The sequence below is a fragment of the Molothrus ater genome, chromosome 20 (genome assembly GCF_012460135.2).
Source record: "Molothrus ater isolate BHLD 08-10-18 breed brown headed cowbird chromosome 20, BPBGC_Mater_1.1, whole genome shotgun sequence".
Taxonomy (NCBI): domain Eukaryota; kingdom Metazoa; phylum Chordata; class Aves; order Passeriformes; family Icteridae; genus Molothrus; species Molothrus ater.
In genome coordinates, this window is record NC_050497.2 from 9,979,468 (window position 1) to 10,006,668 (window position 27,201).

At 50.7% G+C, this 27,201-nt stretch overlaps 2 protein-coding genes and 1 long non-coding RNA gene across 3 annotated transcripts; 1 reads left to right on the forward strand and 2 right to left on the reverse strand.

The window, feature by feature from the left end:
• Positions 1–3,297: 3,297 nt before the first annotated feature.
• Positions 3,298–13,488, reverse strand: RBM18 (RNA binding motif protein 18). Its single transcript, XM_036393876.2, has 5 exons — positions 13,315–13,488; positions 7,695–7,821; positions 7,081–7,167; positions 5,249–5,334; positions 3,298–3,912 (listed from the first exon to the last, which is right to left on the reverse strand). The coding sequence occupies exons 1-5, from the start codon at positions 13,425–13,427 to the stop codon at positions 3,753–3,755; spliced, it is 573 nt and encodes a 190-aa protein (XP_036249769.1). The 5' UTR covers positions 13,428–13,488; the 3' UTR covers positions 3,298–3,752.
• A 15-nt stretch (positions 13,489–13,503) lies between these two features.
• Positions 13,504–26,044, forward strand: MRRF (mitochondrial ribosome recycling factor). The gene is made up of 7 exons (XM_036393877.2): positions 13,504–13,559; positions 14,335–14,515; positions 14,761–14,916; positions 16,127–16,245; positions 18,896–18,987; positions 24,270–24,429; positions 25,518–26,044. The coding sequence occupies exons 2-7, from the start codon at positions 14,359–14,361 to the stop codon at positions 25,593–25,595; spliced, it is 762 nt and encodes a 253-aa protein (XP_036249770.2). The 5' UTR covers positions 13,504–13,559; positions 14,335–14,358; the 3' UTR covers positions 25,596–26,044.
• Positions 16,492–19,669, reverse strand: LOC118693365 (uncharacterized). The gene is made up of 3 exons (XR_004981253.1): positions 19,586–19,669; positions 16,675–16,988; positions 16,492–16,567 (listed from the first exon to the last, which is right to left on the reverse strand). It is a non-coding gene; the product is annotated as an uncharacterized LOC118693365 (long non-coding RNA).
• Positions 26,045–27,201: the final 1,157 nt, after the last annotated feature.

Below are 27,201 nucleotides of genomic sequence, written 5' to 3' on the forward strand. Positions count from 1 at the left end.
CCGCCGCGCTCCGTGCCCGCGGGCGGCGCGTCCCGCGGCCGCGGCAGGAAGGGCGGGGAGCCGGGCGGGGAACCGCGCCGGCCCCGCTCCCCCGCCGGGGGCGGCCGCGGGCCGGGCAGGAAACGGCGCCCCCCCGCCGCGCCCCGGGGGCCGCCCGCCCCGCCGGGCCCCGCTACCTGCGGCGGCGGCACCGGCGGCGGCACCGCCCGCGGGCGCGGCGGGGAGGGGGCGGCCCGGTCCCGCTCGTCCCGGTCCTCCCCCGCCGCTGCCCGCCCCGACGGGGCGCACGGTCCGGGCCGGCCCCGCAGCCCCCCGCGGATCGCGGCAGCGGGGATCGCGCCCACCGCCGCGGCGTCTGGCCGCCCGCCGCTGCCCGGGCTTCATTAGTAACCTGATAATTCCCCAGCAAAGCCCCGGCAGCGGTGCCACCGCCGGGTAATTGCAGGACGGTAACGTGAGCTGATGGCGGCCGGGGATGGATCCTCGCCGTTATTGATTGTGACAGCTAAATTGTTAACCGAGAGGGAAATCAGATGAAAGCCATTTTAGAATAAATACAAGGCATTAAGTTTAAACATCGAGGTTGCAGGAAAGCCTGAGAAACCCCCAGGAAACGGAACCCAAGGCCTGCCAGCTTGTCCTCCCCTGTCCCTGGCTCCACAGAGGCCGAGTGCGGGGGGACACAGACAAGTGCAGAGGCGAGATGCTGAGAAAGGACAATTTAAACCCTTCGTTCTCACTGGTGGGGTCTGAATTAGCTCTGGCTGCTCCAGGAGAAACACGTAGGAGTTTTCATGGACACAGCCACGAAAGCTGCCTGTCCCCCCACGCAGCAGCGGCCGAGGCAGGGCCATGTGGGGTTTGTTTGCATCCCCAGAGCGATGCTGGGCTTGGCAGCCATGGCTCAGCACCACGGGCCAGCACCACGCAGCCAAGCAGATGCTTGCACTGCTCTCATGATTACAGACCCAGCTCCCCAGACCCTGCAAAGCCAGAGCAGGCTCAGGAATGGGGTGACTCCAGCCCAGCTTCTGCCCTTCTCCAGCCCTGGGAGTAAGTCTTGGCTCTGCAGGGTGGGTGTCCTGCTCTCACTGCCTGCTGAGAGCAGACAGATCTCACACGTGCATCTGGCACCAGGAACAGGGCCTGGGCAGTGGCTGGGGAATGCAAAGCACTGCAGCTAACAGGTATCAGCCCCGAGTCCATCCCTGTCCTTACCCCCCTGTGCTCCCTCCTCCAGCCCTGGAGTTTGTACAAGGCAGCAACAAGGTGGCAGCGTGTCAAGCAGCAGCTCGGCCAGAATCCCAGAATTTGGGGTCGGGAATGTTCTGTGCTCCCAGAGTGAAGATTCTGCGCCTGTCCCAAGTGAGGCACTGTCACCACAGGCAGAATGGTTCAAACACCAAGGAAAAACCCAGACTGTGCCCTTGGTAAACATCACCCTCAGTAACTCACCTTGCTCCCATGGGCTTGCTGGAAATAAAGGGGAAGCAAGGAACCCCCTCAGAGGACAGGAGGGCAGGCTGGAGGTGAGAAGCAGCCCAATTCCCCTGCACAGGAGCCAGGCACCAAGTCCAGCTCTCCTTCCCACCACCAGCTGCCACCCTCCCCACTCACGGCTCCAGCGATGCCGCGCTCCCCGGCGCTCTTCAAATCTCCTTCATGACGGTCTTATGCAAAGTCCCAGGGTTGATGCTCATGAAAAAAACCCCATTCCTGAGCATTTCCCTCCTCCCAGCTCCAGGGTGAGGAACTCTGGGCCCCGGGGAGCGCAGGCAGCAGCAGCAGCGCCTGCCAGGCCGGCGGCAGCAGCAGTGACCAGCACAAGCACCGACCTGCAATAAAGCTCCCCCAGGTCTGAGCCTGGCCAGACAGACAAGGCACTTCTGTTAGCGACCACGGCAGGGCACAGAAATAATTAAAAAAAAAAAGACTGATGCTATTGTACCCCGGTTCTGTCAGTGGACTTCGGCTGATGCCAAGCATTTACCACCCTCACTCACTTCCTGCTAGCCACCCTCGGCTTTCCTGGAGGAAAACATGCATTTTAAATGTTTATTTAGAGCTGTAAGAATTTCAACAAATTGTATTTAAATACAAATAAATATCAAAGGATGTTTCTGAGGGGAGCACAGCCACACACCCAGTTGAAACCAGGTATCTTCAGGTATCTTCCTAATGGAAACAGAATTCAGAGCTGTTTTAAACAATGCAGATACAGACCCGGAAAGCTACAAACGTCAGAGCACGCAGGAACAAACACAGGCTGTTCACAGAGGAATGCAAACGGGTGTCACTCACATTCAGAGGGGTACAAACTCCCAAGAACACTACTTTTCCCTCTACTCAGGTACCCAAAAACTAGGAAACAAACATTAACAGCACGAGACCTACTTCAGAACAATTGAGGCTTTCAACAATCCTCCGCCACAGACAGGCACGGCTCCGCTCCAGGTGCTGGGTTCGGCAGCAGGAAGCCAGCTCTGCCTGGAGGGAGGTGTGCTGCTGCTGCAGGAATACAAACCTCCCTGGGCTGTGCCACTGAGCAACTCCTGCCTGCACTAACTGGGGCTGTTTCCAAATTGTTTTCCTCCTCCTGTTTGAGACCACCATTAACCAGCTTGGGGGGAGCAGCTCAAGAGTGACCCATGAGGTCTGACAGGACTGGGGAGGGAAAATCAGAGCAGTGTCACCTGGACCTGTGAGCAGTGAGCTCTCTGACATCCTCCTGGCACATGCAGTCACAGCACTGCATGCACGAAGGAGAAAATGCTGCCAGAAAATGTTTTTTCCTCAGATTTCTATTTGCAGACATTTAGGGGGAAAATGTGCTGCAGCTCAGATGGTTCAGAGCAATGCCTTCCATCAGATCTGTGGATTTGGCCCCCGGGGCAGTGCCAGTTCACCACAAACCCTGGTGCTACCTCATACCACCTCCACCAGCCCATGGAAACCAAAGCTGGGCAGGACAGGGGGCAAACACCGAGTTCATGGCTTGCAGATGTCTCAGAGGCTGCAGTTACTGCCACACCTGGATCATGAGGAGCTGCCACCATCAGGGAGCACTGAACACAAATGCCAAAGCTCAGGGCACAGCACAGACCTCAGTGATGTGTAAATACACTAATTCCTACAGGCAGGCACACACCTACAGCCTAAAGGACACTGAAAATACCTGTGCTGTGTCATTACCATATCATAAAGTAACATTGTGGAGTGTGCAAATGAAAAGGCAAAATCAATTGGCCTTGGTGCATATAAAATATTGCATGCACAGTTACTAAAGGTGTTGCAAGATCTATTTAAAATGAGTTTTATTGAGATGAAAAAGTTTTTCCATTATAACTACAGCATGTTAATCAAAACCAAGTGCTTCCCCTTCCATTAAAACATGAATTGGAATACATTTTGTTCAAAAATACTTTAAAAAGTAATCAGTTAAATGGAGTATTTTTGGATGTGCTTTACTCCGAACGCTGGTTACTGTTCCTAATCTGGCTAATGAATGCACACTAACGAGAGGTTGCCTGTGTGTTCATCAGAGGCTTTGAAGGGAACCTATTTCTCTGAACAGCCTTCAGCTGTGAGCTGCACAGGCAGGAACAGGCAGACCCTCAGGTGTGACAAGGGCTGTGCTGGCCGTGCCCTGCTCAGGTGGCACTGTCCTTCCCACTCTACAAAAGTACAAAAGCATTGGAGGACTCCAGGTATACAAAGCAGTGTTTCTTGCTACCATCATCCATTCATAAGCATCATCTTCTGGATTTCCAGGCAGCTCTGGAGTAAGGAGTAGTCCTTTTCTTATCTGGTGGTTTGAAGTAAGAATAAACAGGTGCTGCAGGATATTCTGCATCTGGATTTTCTGCCATCATTTTCAGCTTGGCTTCAATGGCCTTTATCTTTGCACTGACACTGGAAAGAGAAAGAGCAGAAGGGAAATTGAGCTTGATCTTAGCATGAAACCCCACTACAGAAATGCAGAGATTCTGCTGACATGAGAATCCTCCCTGCACAAGGAGGGGCCAGGCAGCCCCCACTGCTGCATCCACAGTGAGGCAGGAATGCACAGCTCAGAGCCCACACTGCTGCACTTCAACCTCTGCACGGGTTTGCTCCTCCAAGAGACACCTCAGCACCCCAAAACAACGGCCCCTGCACCCATTCAGAGCGTTCTTGAGGACGCTGAGTGAGACAAGAACACGGCAAGGCTTCCTCCTTCATGTGACATGATGTCATGTCAGGAGCTCTGAGCATGTGCAGCAGAGCAGAGCTCAGAGCAGGCTGCTGGGAACAGCAGAGAAATGAAAGCCAGACTTCCTCCCAGCTACAGCCCGCTCGGGATGGGAAAACCCCAGACTCTAATTAGGTCAGGAAGAAACATTATTTCAGCATTAGCAGGGTTTATCCCAAAGGGAGAAGCTATCCTAGGTTACACCCCAAATTCCTAGGACTTTTGTTATTCACTATCCTCCACTGGCTATGGATGGGGAGGAATGTTCCCTGTCCCACTGTGGCTTCTTGCACCATCCATCCTCACCAGAACAACCCCTTTGTGCCACTGATGCAGTTAACAATCTGCATGACTCAAACCCCTCTGCTCTTTCCTTCCTAGCCTGTTACTTCTGAATTACAAGCTCATTTTATCTCTGGGCAAGTGCATTAATCTGGTCCTGGTTCCTCAGAGGGCTCCACTGACAGAACACAGAGGAAAACCACACAAGCACACTGTGAATTAGCAAAGCAGCTATGTGCTTCAGGTAAATGCAGTGGTTGGAAAATTTAACCACATCCCACAGACAAGACCCACAGGCAAAAACCACTGGCAAAAAAAAATTAAAATTAGTTTTATGTGAAGTACTACCTGTGATTTTGTTTTCATCTTCTGCCACTGCTGTGGAACTTCTTGCTCATAAGCATTTTGCTGAACCAAATTAGTCCAGTAAAAACCCAATGAAGTGCAGAGATTCTGGCCAAAGGAGCTGGAGTGCTATACATTCCCAATTCCTCATCTCACCTCATACCCTTCCTAGTACCCACTGGCCTTGCACTAGACAATAAACTTCCAGTCTGAAGTGTCCCACATCAAGTGAGTGACTTCACAGGTACTGCCCTTTCAAAAACAGCTTTTTTGCTGTGCTACATTTTTAACACAAACAATGCAAACAACTCTAAATCTTACTGAAATGGAAGAAGTTGGTTCCCTGCCAGTCCCACAGCAGGGTCACCTCCCACCCAACCCACCTCCTACCTTAGGTTGGACTGGGGTGGCTCCGTGCTGGAAGATGGCTCCAGACTGATTGGAAGGATCTTCTCGTTTTTATTGTGATCATATCTCTGCAAGCAAGAGACCAAGGACTGAGTCAGCTGCAATTAGGAACAAAGAAACATTCCCACAGATGGACTTTAAAGCTGGATTAACACTGCCTCAGGTTTTGTGGAGCTTTTGCTAGGAAAGATTTTGGTGGCCAAACACTGAAACAAACCCCAACCACAATATTTGGTTAGTACCAACATGGAATGCAGGCTGGATACTGAACAGTTATGTGCATTGTACTGTGGATCCTTAAACCTTATCCTGTCACTTCTTGTTCCCCTCTACATAAGGCAGGAAGCACAGATGGTAAACTTGAAGGTAACTACTGCACTGCTTGCTGTGCTCTTTATGTGCAGAGCCAGAAGGTAACCCAAGCACACAACTGCACAGAACTGGGCAGTCCTGGGAGAAAAGATAGGAAAAAAAAAAGAAAAAAAATCAGTTAGGAACCCCCCCTCCTTTCTGTAGAAGCAGCTTGTGAGTCTGTCATCTCTGTGGGCAACGGGCCTCCTGAACTATTTGCAGTGTTCTGCTTCCTTATTTCGCTTGGCACAGAGTCAGGTTTGTTTTTCAGCAGAGCTGCTCAAACCGACAGCGTCTGCTGAGCCTTGGCCACTCATCCCAGAGCTGCTCAGCCCCGTGCTGGTCTTGTCTAAAACAACTCTTGTTACAACGAGCCAAAGTTTTGTGCTGTTAAGTCTTTCCATTCAGGGATTGGAAAATGCCACGTGAAGTGAGTGATTATTTATGCATGTTCCTCCCCAGACCCAGGAGCAGCTGGGCAGACACTCACTCCTCCAGCTCAGACTCCTTGCGTGGCCTGATCGTTCCTCAGGCATCCCAAAGCACGTGGCACTCCAGCAGCTCCACAGATACAGAAAATGGAGACTGGATTTGCACAAGCTTGGATGTGCTGACAAGAGCCCTTGAAGTCAGTAACTAAAACAATGTGGTCTCCTTTAATGAAGATACCTACTTTGGTTTTTTAAGCATCCAAAACAGATGCACTAATGTACTTGATAAGACAAAGCAGAAAGCTGCTGGGAGAATAATCAACTAAAAGAAAACTACCCAAAGGAAAATAGCAACAAGCATCTCCTCTCTGCCTCCCCCAAAATCTGTCTATCTGCAAAGAAAGCTATTAAAAATAAATTTCTTTATCAAATACAAGATCGTAAATAACTGTAGGAGGAACAAGACAAGAATTTAAAAAAATTAAAATAAGTATGGAACTGCCTACGTCAATCTTAAAAACTTGATTGTTTATGTGATGGAGCAAGGAATAAAAGGATATTTAGCTTAGATGCAGAGTATGTTACTTTAAAGTCAAAACTAATTAGAGCTGCTGCCACATAAGTGCTTTCAGAAGTGGAACCAAGTAACACAGCAACCGGTAATTGGGAATTTCCATACCTCTCCTATGCAAAAAAACCACAAAGGGAAGGATTCAAACTTCCAGGCAATTACTCACTAAGTTTGGGAAAAGTTAAAACATGGGCATTTAGAGAAGTAATCTGTTCACACTGCTCTGAGCAGAAACCCCCTCCCAAAGAAGCCCAGGTTAAAGGGCCTGTCCTCACTCACAGCTAATCCAGCACAGCTTGGCCAGACAGGAGAAGCTGCAAACATCAACTCCCCGAGTTATTTCCTAGAACAGACTGAAATTATTTTGCCAGGCAAGGACTGCCTTGATAAGAAGGCTTTATTATTAAAGCTTTTCAGCTCTGCAAACCAGAAGCAATTCTTCCTTGCAGCAGCCAGCTTACCTTGACCTGTGCGTGTGCCCACCGCACCACCAGCTTCTTGGAAAGGGCCAGCTTCCCATTGAGACACTGGATCGCCTTCTCTGCTTCCTGCACAGGAAGACAGCTCCATAAACAAACCAAGCCTCCAGTCAAAACCCACTCACATGGAAAGAGCCCTTTTTTCTTTCTTATTTAGCCTACTGCAAGTACAGCTCACTGACAGCACAGTAAGTTTATCCCATTGTATCCCAATGCAGGGACACTTTGAAAGACTCCCAGTAACCAGACTTTATCTGCCTTGCTGCTCCACCCTCCTGGGAGTAATTTTCTAGATGAACAGTGTTAGGGCTCTTCTGACATCCTTATCACCAGCTGCAAAATGGACCAAAGAACTGGCCCTTTCTGGTAAGCACCAAAAAGGATTCAAGAAGACAGCAGAGGAGATAGAAAATCACGATTGCTACTTCCAGGAGCAGTCACAAGTGGCTGTGACAGAGCAGAGCTGCTAGAATCTGTGGGTTTGTGTAGACAAAGTACAGAATTTAACCTTTCCTGTTGTAGTTTTGAATTAGCATTAAAAAAACGGGAGAGAAGTCAGTCATTGATATCAGAACTTTAGACAAAAAGCAACTTACCTGTTTGGTTTCAAAGTTGACAAAACAGTAACCCCTGGGCTGCCCTTCCAGAGCACCAGACTTGTGGAAGAGAAAGTCAAATTGCTTTACTTTGCCAAACTTCTGAAGGAGTTTGAGGAGGTGGTATCTGAAGGGAAGAGAAAACATTTATGACATGTTTCATCTCACTGACAGTGAGGAGACACAGAGGAACCCCTGACACACAGAGCTCACACTCAGCTGTGTCACACACACATTCCCAAATCCCAGCAGAGGTGGGTGCCCTGTGCAGCATCCATAGCTCTGAGCAGCACCACCAGTGACTCTCCAAAACCCCAAGGCACAAAGTTCCCTGCCAGCAGTGCCAGCTGAAGGGCACAGAGATCTATTAATAGCTGCCTTTTGGACAATTATGCAACGGCTCCCAAGGGGTTTGGGAGTGCTTTGCCTCCTGCCTCACTAAATCACTCCTACTTTTAAGCATAACCCTCCTGTCTCCCCTCTCTAGCCCTGATGTGACCACCTGAAGCTCCATCCCCTGTACCCCTGTCCCAGCTCAAGCCCACAGCACCTGCATCCCCCAGGACCCTGTTCCTCCTGCTGCCCTCCCTGTCCCAGAACAAACCCACCCTGCCCTGTGCCAGTGCTCTGGCAAGGACACCCAGGGCACACAGACACCTGCCTGGAAAAGACAGGGATGCAGGAAGACAGAAGAATAAACAGAACAACCTGCAACCAGGAATTGCCAGCAGGCCCCAATAAAAAAGGCACCAGCCAGCCCTCAGTATCATCCAGCCTAAATCTGCCAGTGCTTCTGGCTCAGACAGCTTTTCAGTGACATGTTCATGGGAGTCAGACACTTTTTCAGCCAATTACCTTCCTGCCATCCAGTGGGGAGTGTGCTGTTTCCAATAAAACTGGGGAAAGCCAGAGTAAATCTGTCTGCTTAGTATCTGGTGCACTGAGCAACTTAAAACAAGGAGCACAGATGCTGTACAGGCCACATCTAGTCCTGAGAGTTCTCTGCAGCTTTTTTTGGTTCCCTGGGATTGAAGTGTTTAACAACACTGCCTGACCTAGGAGAAAAGTGACACTCATTGCTCCTTCACTGCCTGACCCCATCCCTGACATTTAAGAACTATTTAAGTGTTTAATAAGGGTGTCTTAGTCAGGACTCATCTCCCAAGGAGCTGTAGAATGTTTGTTAGCAAGCCACACAGTCTAACCCAAATTTTCAGTGTTTGAGGTAACACTCAGTGCTCGGAGAGCCTACCAGGGTAACACCAGGCACCAGATGAACCTCCCCTGTCCAGACATGAATGGCCAGTAGTGGCCCAAGGCAGCCAAGTGCACCAGGCACTACAGGCACTGTCCAGATGGGAAGGGCAGACAACATTTTTCCTAATAAAGCCTGATAGGATGTCTGAAAAGAGCCTTAGCCCTTTGTTAAGCTTCAGAAGCCAGGCAAGAAAGTTCCAGGAATGTGAGTCATCCCACAGGATGGGTCACAGTGGACATTCAGGATGTGCACTTTTAAAGAGGTGAAGGTGCAGCGTGTGTACAGAGGAGCAGTGCAGGAGGGCCAGTTACCCCCAGGGGAACACACACATTGTCATTGATTATGGAAGGCTTCCTACATCCTTTGCAACACCTATGAGCTCTCACAGTGCTCTGAAAGCAAGGGCAACTGGAAAGAGCAGGGCGAAGAAAAGGAGCTGATTACACAGTAGCCAAATTTCACCACCTCACACTTCCAAAAAGCAGATAGAGATGTACAAGTGAGAACACTGACTTTGGAGATGTGATGTATAAAAAACTCCACACGTTGGACTTCCAGAGCCTCCAAGATATGTAAACCCACCTCAGGTTTGTTTCTGTAAACATACTGCTCCAAAAAGCCCTCGGAATTTCAGCAGTATGGAAATAAAGTCCTTACACCAGGACACTGTTCCCCTTCTGGCCATTACAGAGGCAGGGGAAGGGCAAGGAGGATTCTCCCTGAGTTCTGCACTAAGAACCCTGCAGCTGCCTTGCCAAAAGGAACTTTTTCTTGCCAAAAGGAACTTTTTTGGGGTGTTTTTTTTTATTTCCTGAGAGCATCTGCATTCAAATAATACTTTCTTAGCAGTGAGGTGATAGTTGCTCCCTTAAAACAATTTTCATCAACAGCCTAGAAGTAACTTATGTCACCTATTTTGTTTAGAACTCTTTTCCCAACCATGCCTGCAATTTTACAACTGCAGGTCACCTCCTCTCTGTGGATCAGCTCAGAAATCCTGTATAATTCATGTTTTAGGCTGTGATTATGGTTTGTTATTGTTCAAATACTGAGGGCATCAACAGTAACTTGACAAGCAATTAAAATACTGAGGGCATTAAGAGTAACTTGACAACTTGACCTCTTCAGGCCAAGAGGTACAGAAGAAGAAGACTGTCAGGGAAAACCTGAAGCCTTAATAAAAATAAAAAAAAAAATTTAAAAAAAATTAAAAAAAAAAAAAGGTGAGAAGATGTAAAAAGCTTTGCTATGGCAACAAGGTGGGTGACCCAGCAGAGCCTGGAAGCGCTGGCACCGCCGCGGCCCCAGCGCGGATCCGCGGCCAAGCTCCATCTCCACTTCCTGTCATCTGATGTGGCTGGAGACAAACCTGCAGCTCCCCCGTTTCCTTTTCCTCCTCTCTTCCTCCTGGCACCCCCAGCGCTATTCAGACGCAGGCAAGGCTTCCTCTGAACAATGCTGTCCCAAGGACCCGGCGCGGGGCCGGGCCACATGCAGAAACCATTATTGCAGGAATTCTGCCCCACTGGGAGCTGCCAGCGGGGGGCTGTGACAACAGCTTGTGCACACATTGTTTTCTAGGTGACACTCATCGAGATGGGATCCTCGACAAGCAGCACGGCAGCTGAGGAAGTTCAACACCCCTACTTCATCCCCGTGGAAAATGAATGGGCATTGAAAGGCTACGGGAAACCAGATCACGTGAACGGAGAGCTGAAAATGAAATCTCTGCCTGGCCAAAAAACTGCAAAGTGTCAGGCAGCTTTTAGGAGCAGGAATGGGCACAGGAGGCAATTCTAGGGGTACAGAACTGAACTGTGTGGCTTTGCCCCATGGGGTGGGAGCACCAAGGGGTGATGAAAGCTGAGCCACAGCACATGGCCTGCCCTGCTGTGCAGCTGGGGCACAAATGGTGGTGGTGACACCAAAGCACGAGGAACCACCTGCTGCCACCCTCATGCAGACCCCATGGCAGGGATCTCACGGCTCCCAGAGTGCCTGGAGACACCATCCTATGTCACAAGCAGCTGTGAGGTCCCCTGGTGCCAGCTGTCCTCCTTCCAGCTGCTGAGAACACGCTCGGGAGACTCCCAACAGCACCTGCTCCCACAGGCAGGCAATGCTTTCAGGGTGCTGATAAAAGGAGTCACCACAACCAGCAGCAGCAGGGAGAATGCCCAGCTGAAGAGCCACCACAACCCAGTACCCAGGGCATGCCAGCACCCCCAGCTGAGCCACAGACACTGGATGTGTTCAACAACCTCCCAAAGGCACCAGCTCCCAGGCTGGAATTTGTGGGCAGCCCTACATTTATAAATGCTGCTCCTGCAGCTTGTGCTCCAATGTGTACATTACCTATTAACTCCCCAGCACTTGACTGCAGCTCCACTTTGCTCTTTAAATGGAAGTTTTGGATTGATTCAAGACTTTCTGATCTCATTTCTGCTCGAGAGTGTCACAACCACTTATTAACTCTGCCAACAACTCAATCAACCTTACTCTGCCTTAAACAAATCCAACATAGAAATAACAAAGGCAGCTCTTTTAAAAAACTGATAAAAGCAGCAAATGCAGAAACATTTCATTTTCAGGAGTTTGATTTAGTCATCTGAGTAGTAACCTCAACAGGAATAATTCAGAGGAGCAACTAGAACTAGAGATGTAAGCCCTTAGCATGAGAGAATAAGGGTCAAGATGATTTATAGAAATTTACTGACTGCACATTTTCTTTACACTGACAATGTGCTAAAAGGGGCTTCCTCTTCTTTTATTCACAAAGAAATGGAGACACAGCATCATTTGCAGGAGAGAAGAGCGATTTTAAAGCAAAACAAAAAGCAAGACCCAGAATTCTAAAGCCTGAAATAAGCAGCAAGCACTGTCCCTCATCACTGGGCAAACTTTGAACATTAGGAGCATGGAAGCACTCTAGGTTTGAGAAACCACCAAACTCACTTCATCCAAGCGATGAAAACAGTAAATTTTGCCATATAAACCTATTACTTATCTGGCCAAGACTAAAAGGAACAACCTACCCTGAAAGGGTCTTTAACAGCACTGAGGATCCCCCCGGGCAGTGAAGGATCCAATGCACTCACACCCTGCACTCCTGCCCTCACCCAGCTCCTGAATCCCTGAGGAGCCAGCAAACACTCAAGAATTCCTGTATCTAATTCCTCGTGGTCAGTGAATGTGGACAAACCACAGGGACAGAGCTGTGGGAGAGGAGTGGTAATTAATGCAGAAACCTCCCAAAGCTGAATGGCTGAAATCACAAAGCATTAATGATTCCATTTAGAGGCTATTAGGGAGCTGCTCTGCTCAGATGAACCACGCTCAGAATAAACCCCAGCACCTGCACACACACAAAAAGAACCAGGAAGAAAAAGTATTCCACGACAGGCACACACAATAGTTAATCAAAAATGCTTGTTTGTTGTGAGTGTGGAAAGCCCAAATTGTTTTGGGTTGCTTTTCCTTTTTATACAACCTAGTGATTTCACAGCACCCCATCCAAATATTGGACAGCACATCATATTCCCTTGACAATTTAGCTGTTCAAATGTTATGCTTGTGCAGGAGATAATTATCCATAGCCTGGAGAAAACACGAAATGCTCACAGACATTTAATTCATGCATTTACCCACTACAGCATCCAGTCCCACCACTCCCACCTCCTCCCCACCCACTGCTGCAGCCACTCTCCTCTGAACTCACGCCCAGCAAAATACCAAAGCAGAGCTGCTGTTTGACACAGAGTCTGTCAGCTCTGCCCTGCCCACCTTCATTCCTCCCCAGACCCCAGCCTCTCTGGGTACAGCTTCCAGGGCTGTGCCTTGCTTTACCATTTGTAGCACTGTAAGCCTCCAGCCTGATATTCTACATTTCCCCAGTTTGGAGCACAGGGATGTTTTCAGCCCCTGAGCTCCCAGCCCAGCGGTGCTTCAGGAGATGCTGTGTGCAGACTCTGAGCCCCTCGGTGCGGGAAGACACCGGCACACGGACACACCCGGGCTGGAGCGACTCCTGCCCGCAGCAGCACCCGGCAGGCACGGGCTGCTCCTCGGAGTGCGAATCTGCTCCAGCGGGCGACCGGCCCCGCTGGCTGGGGGCAGAGCAGAGCCGGGAGTGCAGCTCCCGACCGGCCCCGCTGGCCGTGGGGGCACCCCCAGCACCCGGGGAGCTGCGGGCACCGGGGGCCGGGCAGTTCTGGGGCTGACGCCGGGCCCGGGGGCTGCCGGGGCTGGGGAGGGGCGAAGCGGCACCGCCCGGAGGGTTCGGTGCCGCTGCGGGAACATGGCCCCGTCCGGGGCGGTGCCGCCGCGGGGGCGGTGCCGGGGGGGGGTTCCGCGGTCACTCACTCGGTGATCTTGGGGTCCAGGTTGCCGATCCAGAGGCGGTGCCCGTCCTGCAGGGCGCCCTCGGACAGGATGGAGGCGTTCTCCAGCGGCAGCGCCTGCCGGCCCGGCTCCATGGGCCCGCTCCGTGCCGGGGCCGCGGCCGCTCCGTCCCCGCGCAGGCCTCGCCCCGCCCTTGGCGCCGCTCGATGACGTCACGCTGCGGCGCGGCCGATGACGCTCTCCGAGACGCGCAGGGCCGCGCTACGGTGAGCGAGGCGATGGCGCCCGCCCTCCCCCGCCTCCCTTCCCCTCCCCTGCGCCGCCCCCGGGCTCCGATCCCGGGCCCCTATTCCCGACTGCCAGCCCCGATCCCCGCTCTTCGGCGCGGCTTTCCACGGGGCACCGGGGCGAGCGGGCCGGGCCGTCCTGAGCAGCGGCGGGGGCGGGGCCTGGATGGGTGGGGCAGCGGAGCGGGGCCTGCGCGCACCTGCGCGGGGTTGGAACCGGGACCGGGACCGGGACCAGGACCGGGACCCGGGTCGGGGTCGCGTGTCCCCGGTGCAGGGAGGGCCGCTTTCCCCGGTGGCCGCCAGCGGCAGCTCCCCGCTCCCCGCCACCGGCTCCGCGGGGCCCGAGTCCCGAGTCCCGCGTATATTACCGCAGCTCCGCGGCTGCTGATACGGCCCGGAGCCCCGAGCGGCCCGGTGGAACGAACCCTGTGAATATAGGGCTGTCAGAGCTCTGAGGCACAAATGGAAGCCTCAGCCCCGCTGGTGTGCGCACAGCCGGTACCGGCGGGAGCGGCTGCTGCTCGGCAGCCGTGGGTTTGTGTCACGGGCACATCTGGGCAGATGTGCAGAGGCCGTGCTGACACCGCTGGCACCCACCGAGCCCTTCCCGCGGCATTTCCCCGGTGGCCACGGCCGATCCCCAGAGCTCTGCCCTCATCACGGAGCTGCCCTCGTCCCCGCAGCCGCCACTGAGCCCTGGGGCCGGTCGGGTTCAGCCCCCCGAGCTGCCCTCCCGCTTCTCTCCCCGCAGGTTGGGCACACAGCGCTCTCAGCCATGGCTCTGGCTCTGCGCTGCCTCCGTCCCCTCCCGGCGCTGCTGCTCCGCTCCTCCCCGGCCGTGGCCCGGGGGCTGCCCCCGGCCCCGCTCCCGGGGGGCTGCAGCCGCTGTGTCCAGCACTTGCTGCTGAGCCGGCAGCTGGCTACCAAAAAAGGTAAAACCGGCAGCTTTTCTCACGGTTTTGCAACCTATCTTTCAACACTTAGAAGCATTTTTAATATATTTATTAATTTTGGCTGTTGTGCTCAAATGGTGAGCTGTTTACTCGTTAAAAATACAGTTACTTTTGTTTTACTTCAATTTATCTTAGACTTGATTCTAAATCTCACTTTAATATCTTCTTTCTACTTTCTAACTAACTTGTCAGAAATATAAACTAATCTTTTGTGTAATCTGCAGCTAAAGGTAAAGGGCAGAGTCAAGCCAAAGTGAATATCAGTGCTGCCCTAGTTGAGGATATTATCAATTTGGAGGAAACCAGTGAAGATATGCAGGCAGTCATAGAAGCTCTGAAAGAAGATTTCAGCAGAAATCTCAATGTTAGAACCTCACCAGGTTGGTAACTTCCTTGTGTGATGCCCTGTAGCTTGTAAATAAGGATACAAATCCCAGTAATGGACAGCTCCGATTTTTTCAAAATCAATTTTCTTTTCCTGGAGTTATCCAATTCCTACAACCCTGACATCCCAGCTAAAGCCTTTCTTCACCCTGAGCTTGACCAGGAAGGATCCATTTTTGTTAATAGCTTCCTGGAAATAGCTTTTTTAAGTGGGAGATGTCAAAAGTGTCTAACTGAACTGTTTGCAGATGTGATGAAGAAGCAGGTTGTCAGCTAATGGTGCAGTAGGGCAGGAAAAATCCAATTGCCATTAAATGATCCTTTTGGAAATTGCCATTGGGCTGGTGTCTGGCATATACAAACTTTTTTTCCTGCTATGCATCTTTATGGGTAGTAACCTGTACAAGCCTCCTTCATGGATTCTGTGTTTTAGGAAAAAATGTGAATGTTTGCCTAAGCTGCAGTTACTAAAACACTCGGAGCATTTGTAAGCATATCAAGTTTCAGGGATAAAATTTAACGTTAAACAATGACCAGATTTGAATCATTCCCCACCCCAGCTCTGGCAGGGGCACTTCTGTCTTTAATGGAGCTGGGAAGCCTAGCTCAGTCTCTTAACTATTTATTTTAACCATAGGTATTTTTTTTAATTGCACTGATAAAGTACCTCCTGGCCCATGTGCCTTTTGGCCTGTTAACATTTTGCAGCAGAAAATAGAGAGCAGATTAAGAGTAGCTCAGGGAGAAATGGAATACTTTAAATTGAGCTGTGTACAACACCCCTCTGGGGGCCTGGAAAAAATAGAGGGGTTTAAGATAGTGCTGCTAAGTTAAAGACAATATTTGTCTTGATTTTTATAGCAACATTCTGATTTTCTTTAAGTTGTAAGAATTAAAAAAATAACCATTTCCCTTTAATTCTTAACAATCCTGCTTAGTTTTCCTATTCTAGTAGCAAAAACAAACAAGAGTTTTGTTTTCATGTTTTTGTGCTTTAGAGCAGCTTTGAATTATTTACCTTGTGAATACACAGGGGATGCCTGAACACAAACAGCACCTGAGGTCTGAATAAACACCATTTTTTCCTTTGTAACCTCTGCATTTTGCATGGCAGAAGGGAAGTGGGACAATGTGGACACGTTTTTCTCCAGCACCCCTGCACAGTGTTCTGTCACACTGAGGCTCCCTGTGTTTGGTTCTTTTGAGGGGCCCTGGATCACATAACTGTGGTGACAAAGGATGGGAAGTTTCCGCTGAACCAGCTGGGGCAGATCTCACAGAAGTCACCACAGCTCCTGACAGTGAACATGACCAGCTTCCCAGAGGTGAGGACACGTTGGCAGGGGAGGTAATTGCCACAGGAACAAACAGGTTGATGCTGAGCAAAGGAGCATTTAGACAAAATCAGTCAGATGTGGCAGGGCTGCAGCCTGGGGCTGGGCTGTGTCACTGGAGCTGACACTGACCAGGAGGGGCATTTGCTGCTGACAGCAGCTCCCCAGCCCCACGTGGCTCCCAGAGCAGCTCACCTGCAGCAGCACAGGCTCACAGCAGAGTTACTGAGTGCTGTGCTTGCTCTCAGGGCTGTATCCAAGGGGTGCCACAGTTACAGGGGTTTGCTTTGCCGGCGCTTTCCCTCAGTTGGATCTGCAAAACAACAGAAGCACCATGGACCAGATTGCTGGATTCACTGTGCCCTTCCAGCCCTCCCCATTTCCCATGCATTTATGAGAAGCCTGAGCACACACACTCACCTGAGCTGCAGACAGGGCAGCAATGCTCTATCAGCCCTCTTGTATTCATCTCAATTCCTTGTCAGGACATGGCCATGCCCAGAACCAGACGTGTCGTTGGAATTTGTGCTGGGAACTTCACCAGACACCTCTGAAACTTGCTTATATATTACCAGGGCTGCTGATAGCCCTGAGAGTTCATGAGAGAGGCTGTGATGTAGCCTGTGACCTTCTGAACAGCTTTTCTGGTGGGACTGAGCTGGCTCCTGCTCAGTGCTGTCACCGGGCTCGACTTGGGCACTGCTGAGCTTGGCCAGCTCCTCCCTTGGCAGCACCTGCAGGTCAGAACTCAAATCAGGGGCTCTGGATTATCTTCTGTGAGTTCTTTTAATTTTCTGCAGGAGCCTTAGGCCTGCCCCTGAATGAGGCAGCAAATCCAAATCCCAGCTCAGCTCAAGCCCTGGGGGTGCCTGCAGCAGGTCCCAGAGCCAGGCACAGGGCAGCAGGAGTAAGCTCAAGGTTAACAATTCATCTTGCTCCAGGGCTGGAGCTGTGCCAGCCCTTATCTCTATTTATTTTGCAAAGGCTTTCCCCAATTAATTAAGTCAGCAAAGTCTCAGAGGAGGTCAGTGCAAGGCGCTTGATGCCTGAGTGTTCCTTAGAGTGTATCCCTTGTGTATAAAGGCTCTGAAGAATGGAGGCCCTCATGAGCGAGGTCCTGAGAGGGCCAGGGAAGTCCCTCCATGGCTTCTCCCATGTCCAGGTAGGAGCTCAGGCTGAGAAATGGGCATGGGAGAAATTAAATATCCTCTAGATAGGATTGCCTACATTTGCTTCCTATGCTAAAGGACCACTTGAACATTTCTCTCACCACAGTTGCTTTATACCCACACCTGTTTTGTGATAGATTGAGCTAAAACCATTAGAGACATGATCACTTGATGTCATTATTTACAGCATAGAGTCAGTAGTTCATGACACTGTGAAGAAAATAAAATTGCCTGAAGTGTTTGAGAAATAAAATAATCATAGAAAAGGACTTGCAGAGCCAAAGTCTGTCTTCCCAGGAGTTACAAAACCAAACAACACTGGCTTTTTAAATACAATTTTTTCACAGGCTACAAGAAGATGGAAGCAATATTGCAATATTTTCCCTTCTCTCATTACTTTCCTCTTCTTCTATCTCCTCCAATATCTATGTTAAACAACACAGTTTTTACTGAGCATTTCTTTCCTGCAGACCAGGCGCTGTCCATGGAATAACACATTGACATTCCTAACATGCTGAGATCATTCTGGTTGCATTTTCTCTGCCCTTGTAGTTTCAGGGGACAGCAGTTGTCTCCTGCAGAACACCAGCAGAGCATTCATCTCATTCAGTGATGTCACACAGGAGGGACCTGAGCAAATCTGCAGAGCTTTAGTTTGTGCCTCAGTTGGCAAAAGCTGAGCTTTATAAATACAGTCTGAGCTACATAAATACTGCAGCAGCCTGGAGCTAAAGTTAATGATGGCAAAGAGTATCAGAAATAGCATCATGCCTGGTAGGAAACGAGTGCCACAGGAAAAAAAAACTCCTGGGGCTTGTCAGAGTCAAAATGAAGTGACCTGGCAGAGCCCTGTGGGTGTTCTTGGCCAAACTCTGCTTTAACCCCAAAGCCTGGCACTCTGTAGAGGGGCACTCACCTTGTGATGGGGGTGAAGCCTTGAAATCACCTTGCAGTCACCAGGCAAACTTGCCACCCCCCCTTCCAAACACAGCAGGGGGGAGTTTTGGGAAGTGTCCTGTGGTCAGCTTGTGGTGCTGAAGTGGTTAAGTTCGTTAGGGTTTCAGAATTGGCACTGGGTGATTTCCAGGGGGAAACATTCAGCTGGAATTTTCAAATGCTCAGAATCTTTCATCTCCTTTGCCACAGTCGGGCCCTGCCTTGGGAATTTGTTGCGGTTTCACTCTGCGTTGCCTCAAACCATTCAAACAGTTTCAAAGAAGCAAAGCAGTTTTCTTTTGTTGCTGCCTCCCTTCCCCTCTCCTCCCTGCGTGCCCCTACCCCAGCACGAGCGGCCGCAGTTTCCCACTGGCTCTGATCAAAGCTCTCTGCACCAATGGCACTTCCTGATCTCACTGGTAACACAAGTAAATGTTTCCATGTTCCATGGAGATGGATTGCCAACTATTGACAGAGGTCTGGCATATGGGAATGATTATTTCCTAATTCCCTTTACCTTTTGATCTGTTCCACAGAGCACAGCTGCAGCTGCAAAGGCCATAAGGGAGAGTGGCATGAACCTGAACCCCGAGGTGGACGGGACGGTGATTCGGGTGCCAGTTCCCAAGTGAGTATCCATGCCCCAGCTCTGCATCATGCAGGGAGTGCCCTTCAGAGGCTAAACATGCACGATTGCTGTGTATCCCCATGCAGCTGCTTTCCAAAGAGCTGTAGTTTCGGTTCAGGAAAAAATCCGAGCCCTTAGAAGGGTCTTGTGCAACCTCTTGGGAGTGTCTGGGCTCTGTCACCACATCTTGGCATCTGATGATTGATCTTATTTTTCATCTTCCCTCTGCAGAAGAAGCTTGGTCCTGGCTGGCTGCAGCACTTTGAAAGAGAGAGCCAAAAGCTTTTGAAACTGTATTGCTTTAATTCAGGGGCTGATTCTTGGCTGCCCTGCTCTAAATTCCTGCAATTACACCAGCACAGAACAGCAGTGTCGAACCAGTGATGTTAGGGGAGAGTAGCACCTTGCTGCAGAGAGCACTAAAAGGAACTGATGAAAGTGAGAGGAAGGAAATTTATAGCTTTGACAAAAAATCTGCTCACTCTTTTGTGTAATACACAGTGTGTAACTGGTGGCTGTATGGAAAATTGGGTATAGGGTTAGAAAAACAGGTTACTCAGGCAAGGGCTGAGCATCACTTCCCTCACCCAACACAGACCTTGGACAAGGCAGGAGGTGCTGCTGCATCCGTGCTTCAGTTTGGATCAGGAGAAGTGATCCTGGCTCTGCCTGGGAATGGGGCTCCACTCAGATGAAATGAGGAATCTCCCAGCAGCTCCAGTCACTGGCACAGGGCTGGGGGCACAAGGAAAATTCATCAGCTCCTGTGGGTGCTCAGACCTTATGGAGCATCGGAACACCCTGGGCAGGTGTGGCTGGGCATGGTTTCCCACCATAGTAAAGACAAACAGCTCCCACACAGGGCATGCACAAACCCCTTGTGACTTCTTGGTAAAGATGAGCCAGGTATTTGGTGTGCTGTAAATCTCCTTTAAACATTCTGTGGAATTTTACCCAGCATTTTGATCAGAGAAGTCTAATTGCAGCTTTCCGTGGCTGTCGGTGAGAGGCAGTGACATTATCATTCTATTTGCTGATTTTCCTTCCCTGTGCTCCCTGCCCTTCCCCCATTCCTCAGGAGAGGAGGCAGAGGAGGAGGAGGGCACCATTATCTTTGTAATTGCTGAGGCTCCCGGGTTGCTGCACAGTGGTTTGATTGTTAATGGGCACTTGGGTCATCCTTGAATACGAATTGCAGGGGAGGAAACTCCAAAACTGCAAATCCCCAGCTTTAACAAAATCCTGTGTTTTTAAACAAATGTGTAGGTCTGTCACTATCTTCTGTGGTGCTGCAGAGAGAAAACAAGGCTCCTCTTCCCAGGGAAGCTCTGCCTCTGTGCTCCTGTGCTCCCCTCCCGTGTCAGGGCTGCAGCTCCTGGTCCCCTCCTGGCTGCTGAGAAGTCCTGAGTTAAGGATTCTGTGCCCCAGATCTGCCCTCTCTGGCCCTCCAGTCCCTGCTGCTCTCCAGCTCCATGTCTGGGGCTGTGGGAGTTTCAGCCACTCACCTTAAAGACAAACAGTTGCAGCCTTTTAAAACCCCTAATAAAAAGGCAGGGCAAAGATAATTATATCCCTCATTTACTTTTAACATTTTTTTTTAAGTTTTGCATTATTTCCAGCAGTTCATGAAAGAATGTATGAGAGACAGATGCAGTGAAATTGCAGAATTACGTCAGGTGTGCAAAATAAGCAACAAATCAGAAATGAAGAGACAATATTAATATTGGTTCCTCAGACTTTGGTTCTTTCATGAAGGGAGGCACAATAAAGATGAACCCAAATCCAAATTGTCCTTACCTGTTGTTATAACCACTCCTCAGTCTGACCTGTCAGCTGGACACACGTGTGCCATATTTTGCTTTGTGCAGGTCCAGCTGTGCTCTGGAATGTTTCAACAGAGCATTTTAAAATGGAGTTTGCTTTTCAGTATTTATTCTATCAGTTTAGTTTTTGCAATGCAGTTTTAACAGAAAAAATACACTCGTGTCCTTGGTGTTTACTTCTGCTGCCTGCCAGGATCCCTCTGCTCCCCAAGGCATTCTCCTGTTTGTGTGGCTAGCACTGCATAGGCAATATTTATTTGTATAAAAAGGAGCCTCTGAGGGTTTAAAAATAAAAATTACCAAAAAAAAAATAGGAAAAAAAGGAAAGAAAACTATCCATGGGAACATTTGTATTGGTTGATCTCTTGGCCGAATTTGACCTGACCTTGTGTCTTTTATGGTATTGCCTCATTTTTAGATTCATCTTTTTTGGACCCATTGTGTTACACTGGATATTGTTTGTAAATCAGTAATATTTTTGCACATGCTTTACTGAAAGCCAGATGACTCATTTGAAAGTTTAATGACTCATTGTGAGCCTTTTTTTTCCCTTTGCCCTTTAAGAAATAAGCAGATACCTACTATGGGGAGAAGGGACCAAAACATTTCACTTGAAAACACCCCAAAGCTGTTGTGAGCTGCTCCTGCTCATCATCAGGAGCCTCTTGCCTGCGTTTTATTGAGCAATAAATGTTGCAGCCTGTGTTTATCTGCAATTATGAATGCAGAGTGTTTAGTTTAGCCTACTTTCCTTTAACTGATCCCTCTCCTTCACAGGAAATTCCTGGTGCTGGAGGTACAGGAATCACTCTTACCCAGAGAAGTGTCTTGTGTTGAGCTGGGTTGTCCTCTCGGGGTCTGTTCTGCCACATGCAGGGGTGGGACCTCGAGGGCTGCAGTGCTGGGGGAGGCAGAAGGAAAGATATTCCTCAGAAAAAAAGATGTGACCCCCCTGAGATGTCACTCAGCAGGCTCTGCCCTGGGCCAGGCAGGACAAGGCTGTCCTGGGGGGATGGCAGGGATTGACCCTGCTGCTCCATGGGCTGCTGGGTGGGAGCTTGTCCTCATTCCCCATCTGACCCCCTTTCCCCAAGTTCACTTCACACTTTGTTTTGGCTTTGAGAGGGGGTAGGGACAATGGTTACTAGACAGAAAAGCAAACATACCTAAGAACAGCTTAAAAGTCCCAGATCTCGGGGCAGGATTAGAACAACTGTCCTTAGAAACCTGGGGCCTGGCTCGTGTTGATGGATTCCTTAACCAGAAACAGCATCTGCTTGGAAAAGTCTCTGTTTCTGGCATTATTGGTAGCATTGCTGAGAATTTACACACAGTCTGGCTGGAACATAAAACCCGCTGAGAAACTCCCCGGCGCTGCGCGGTGATAAAAAGAAATTGGTGTTAATAAAGACAGACAGGGAGGCATGAAAGCTGTGACCCCGTGCCAAGAAGCAGAGGAAATCTGGCAGTGCTGCATAAACAAAAACATTTCCTTCAAGGCTCGGCAGCCCCGGGCAGGCCAGCGATACCCTGGGCACAGCCAGGCTGGGCTCCCGCCCGAGCAGGGCATGGGAGAGACCCCAGCTCCCCCCTCAGGCTGAGCAGCCAGCATTCACTCCCCACTTACCCCAAAAAAGCTGCCTGAGAAGGTGCCCAGCATTCACTCCCCACTTACCCCAAAAAAGCTGCCTGAGAAGGTGCCCTCAGGCAGAGCTGTGCCTGTGAGCTCCACTGGGGGTTCTGGGATGTGAGAATCCCAGAGGAATCAGTGCTGGGACCCAGGGGAACCACAGGGAGGGATCCCTGCTCCGTCCTGGGCAGACACTGGGGCCAGGCTCCAGCCTGTGCTGACCAGAATCCTCCTGCCACATGTGGTGGGTTAGGCTGGATTTCAGGAAAGGTTCTTCCCCCAGAGGGTGGTGGAGCCATGCCCAGGCTCCCCAGGGAATGGGCACAGCTCCAGGGCTGCCAGAGCTCCAGGAGAGAGCTTGGACAGCACTCTCAGGCACTGGGTGGGATTTTGAGGGCCAGGAGTTGGACTCTTCCAGCTCAGGGTATTCTGAGATTCCATGTGACATTCCCTGGCCAGTCCCTCCACAGGGAGGGGGCAGGCTGGGGTGCCCCGGGTGCCAGGGCTGGCTTGGCTCTCTGGGTCTGCCAGCTTTCCTGGCCATCCTGAATTCCTGTAAATACTAACTGCTTCTGGGAAACCTCTTCCCTCTGGCACTGGGAAATGGGGATGGCTGCCAGAGACCTGGCTGTGGGGACGGGCTGAGGGTCCAGCTGTGCCCCCAGAGCCCACACCCACCAAGGGGCAGAGCCCAGGCACCCTCACCCCACATTTCCTGAGCTCTCTGTGCAGAGTCCTGGCCCCAGGGTTTGGGTGACCCAGGCTGCTGCAGCCAATTTCTAAATACTCCTGTGAAATGTTTATTTTGCAGTATCACCCCCACGCATTCTCCTGCTAGAGAGTCTCAGGGAGTGCACCGGGGTTTTTCCTTCTCAGGCAGTCTGGAAACTCCAAGAGCTATGAAAATAATTAAAATACTGTATTTAAGCACTAGCAGTTGACAGTGGTTAGCTGTAGGTGCTGGAGCATGACCTGAGCTCAGGGGACACATCAGCCCTTCCTGAGCCTTTTATCCCAGAGCCCCTCATCACCAGTTTTTAGTTTGGGATAGAAAGTTGAGCATTTTTTGGTGACACCACAGCAGCAGCTGGCCCCACATCAGGGGGAGGGTTCACCCTGGTCTGGGTTACCTGTGGCTTACCATGAGCAGCAGCATCCTCTTGTCAGCCCAGGTGTTCATATCATCCTGGTGGGAAATCCTGCTCATGGTGAGCTGGATTAAGATTGGGTGAAAGATAAGCTCATTAGCTTCCAGGTACATAATTCAGGCTCTTCAGCTGCAGGGAGGCAAATCCCAATTTCAGGAGCAGACTTTCCTCCTGGCTTTGCAGTTCTGTGCTTTTTAGGATGACACTTCTCACTTGATCTTTCAAGTCTGGAGCTGGATTTTTCCTCTTTTCCACACATGCTTTGGCAGCAGGAAGTAAGGAATGTCTGAACATTTCAAGATGACTTTCAGGCACTGCAGCAAGAACTATAAAGCAAGATTCAGTCCAAGATCCCCAGCTTAGAGCTGAGCTGGAAATTTTCCATTCTAGGTTCAAGACTGCTTCCTTGGAATGCTGTGCAGAGCTGGCAGATTTTCTCAGGTGGACCAAAGCAGAATAAAAACGTGTCCTGAGGTGTTCAGTCCCTCTGCCCTGAGACAGTGCCTCCACACAGAGCCAGCTCCATCTAAAACCAGCAGCTTTTGTGTGTCCCTGAGCAGGGCAGCACCAGTTGGAGAGGATCACTCATTTACCCAGAGTCCTTCACAGAAAATAAATCTGGCTGTGCTACACATGACACTGCTTTTCCTTTTGTTGTTTTTCCTCTCCTCTCTCTCCCAGGGTCACAAGGGAGCACAGGGAGAGCCTGGCCAAGCTGGCCAAGCAGTCCACCAACAAGTCCAAAGAGGCCCTGAGAAAGGTGAGAAGCAAAAGCATCACCCAAGTAAAGAAGTCCAAGAACAAAGTGTCAGAAGACACCATCTGGCTGCTAGAAAAGCAGGTAATTTTTCTTTCCTTCTGCCATATTTTGGTGTCCCACAGCTCAGTGGTTTGTCCCAGCCCTTGCTGACAAATCCTCAGCACTGAGAACCCAGTGGGGCAGTGGACAGCCCTGGGCTGAATTTCTGGAGCTGGCAATGACATTTGTATCTACTTTTTCTTTGTGAGATTGGGGGCTTCGATCTCAAAGCCAGATTTAGGATATGAGCCATTGTAAGCTGACACAGGGAAAAAGAATTCCCCAAAAGCTTTTGTACTAGAAGGGATTGTTGCACAAACCAGCAGAATTTAGGGAGCGAAACAATCCATGACCATGGCTGTACCACCACTCATGCTATGCCTGGCCACTGCAAATGTGTTAATGAGCATTGCTCCAGTTGTTATTAATGAAAAGGCTTGCAAGATTATCTCTGTTCTGAGTTTTTGGCTCCAGTTCAGGAAAATACTTAAGCACATGCCTAATTCCCTAAGAGCAGATGTCACTAAAGTCAATTACTTGGGCATAAACTCAGGCACAAGCCTAAGTGTTCTGCTGAATTGATGCCTCTGAAGGCAGGCCATTACTCCTTAGCTGTTTGTTTATTAACAGCTAAAGTTAGATACATTGCAAATGCTCTGGGACAGTTCTGTGTGTGCTCACAAAAATAAACATGGATATACAGAGGGTTTGTGCAAGCAGGAAAAATGGCCATGCCATTGTAACCAAATCCTGCAGGAAGCCTCTGTCCCAGAGCACACAGATGTGCTCTGCACTGGTGGAGGGAACATCTCCAGTGCAATTCCTTCCTTGTACCCAGATTTTTCATTGTGAGCAAAGGCCATTGTCAGGCCTTGTGCACAAGCAGATCTTCATCCCCTGGAACCAGTGCAGAGCACACACTGTGCTCCAGGCTTTTCCTGCCTGTTTTCATCCCCTCTGCACAGTGGCCATGTCCATCCCTTGTTATCAGGAGAGCTGATCCCTGGGCAGGGCTTCAGCCATCACCAGTCACTTGAGGCTTTGTTCCAAAGGGGGGTTTGGTCACTGCTTTCCCCTTCAGCTGTGGCATCACCTCACACAGAGCTCTGGTTTGTGCTGTCTTGCCACAGATCCAGCAAATGGCAGATGAGGCTGCTGCAGAGATGGACAAGCTGCTGGCAGCAAAGACCAAGGAGCTGCTTGGATAAACACCATCCCAGCTGTCAAAAACATCACAAACATCATCCAACTGCCCCTGGAGCAGGAACGGGCTGCCACAGCCCCAGCACCCAGCCTGCCCGGGGCCAGCAGCCTCAGGGGTGGGCAGGGGCAGCTCTGTGCCCTGGCTGCTGCCATGGCTGCCTTGGGGTGTGCTGGAGGGAGGGGGGAGCTCTCCTTGCTGTCTCTATCCAGCTGGGAACAGGATTGGATGAACTGATACCAGAAATAAAATACCAGGAAGGAGAACTGGAAACTGCTGGAGGCACAGGGGGAGGACTGCCCTGTTCACCTTGTGCCCCATCTTTGCCCCACACCCTCAGCCCCCTGGAGCCAGGGCCACCCACGAGAGGAACCTGCCTGTCCTGCTGCAAACCTCAGCACCTATTTCTGCTTGAAATAAAGTCAAAACGAGGTGTGGAGCAGCAGCCTCACAACAGCCAGGTCCTGCTTGGAGTGTTCCCTTGGCTCACGTGTTCCAAAGCAAGCATTTGCCCCGTGCCACAGGGCAGCAGGGGCTCTGTGGGGAGAGACCTGAAACCAGTGCTGTCACCACAGCTGCTTTAGCCAGGCCTGAGAAAACCTAAAGCCAACACAGGAACTTCCCAAAAGCAGCATCTGCCTCCCCAGGCATCTACAAAACACCTGAGAGCCTCTGGCAGCAGAGCTGAGGGCTTGGAGGAGGCGCAAGCAGAGCAGGTCCTGAGCTCATGACACAGCTCAGCTCCTCACTGGGAGCAGGTACTTCCCAAAGGCAGCCCCAGGAAGGTGGTGGCAGCCCCAGCCCTGCTCCCAAGGCATTTGGGTTCAAAGAGCACCAAGTGCTCTGCACTCCTTAAATAAACAACTCCCCAAAAGTTAGTTTGTGTGCCACGGGGAGGGGGAGGAGGATGAAGGATTTGCTCTGCTAGGGCCCCACATGTCAACAATTTCTCTGCTTTGTGTATTTTGGCCAAAGCCCTTACCATGATAAATGAATAAAGGAAGATGGCGAGCCCAGGGCGGTTCCACTGCTCGGGAAATTGCTTTCAGCCATTACTGGATTTCTTCTGACATTTATCAACTGGGCTTTTTTTTTGCCATTGTTGCAGCCTCAGCATCCCCACAGCAGCCTGGGCTGGAAGGGTTTCCCTCATACCCGCCCAGGAGCAGCAGCAGCAGGGCTGGGAGCTCCACAGAGCCAGGGCAGGTGGAGAGGAGCTGCTGCTGCTGCTGCTGCTGGAGGCTCCTCCAGCCTCTCCCCTGGCTCCCAGCCCTTGGCGTGGTGGCAGTGGGCTGGTGGAGCCAGGCAGTGGAGCTACAGGGGGCCACGCACATGGGAATCCCCCAAATATTTACCACTACACAAGGAATAAAACCTGGGGTAAAACTGCCCTGGTGCTGGACTGGGGACAGAGCTGCCTGGATGGTTGGGAGCCCATTTACCTGGGTCCCCCTCTCACCCCTGTGCCCTGCATCAGCCAGGAGTAGCCACAGGGCCCACAGGAACTGCTCTCAGCCCTGGTCCCACCGAAGCAGGGCAGACAAGACATGAACACGAGGAGCTGTGCCCCATCCTGCTCCTTGTGGGACAAGCAGGAAAAAAACCACAGCCCC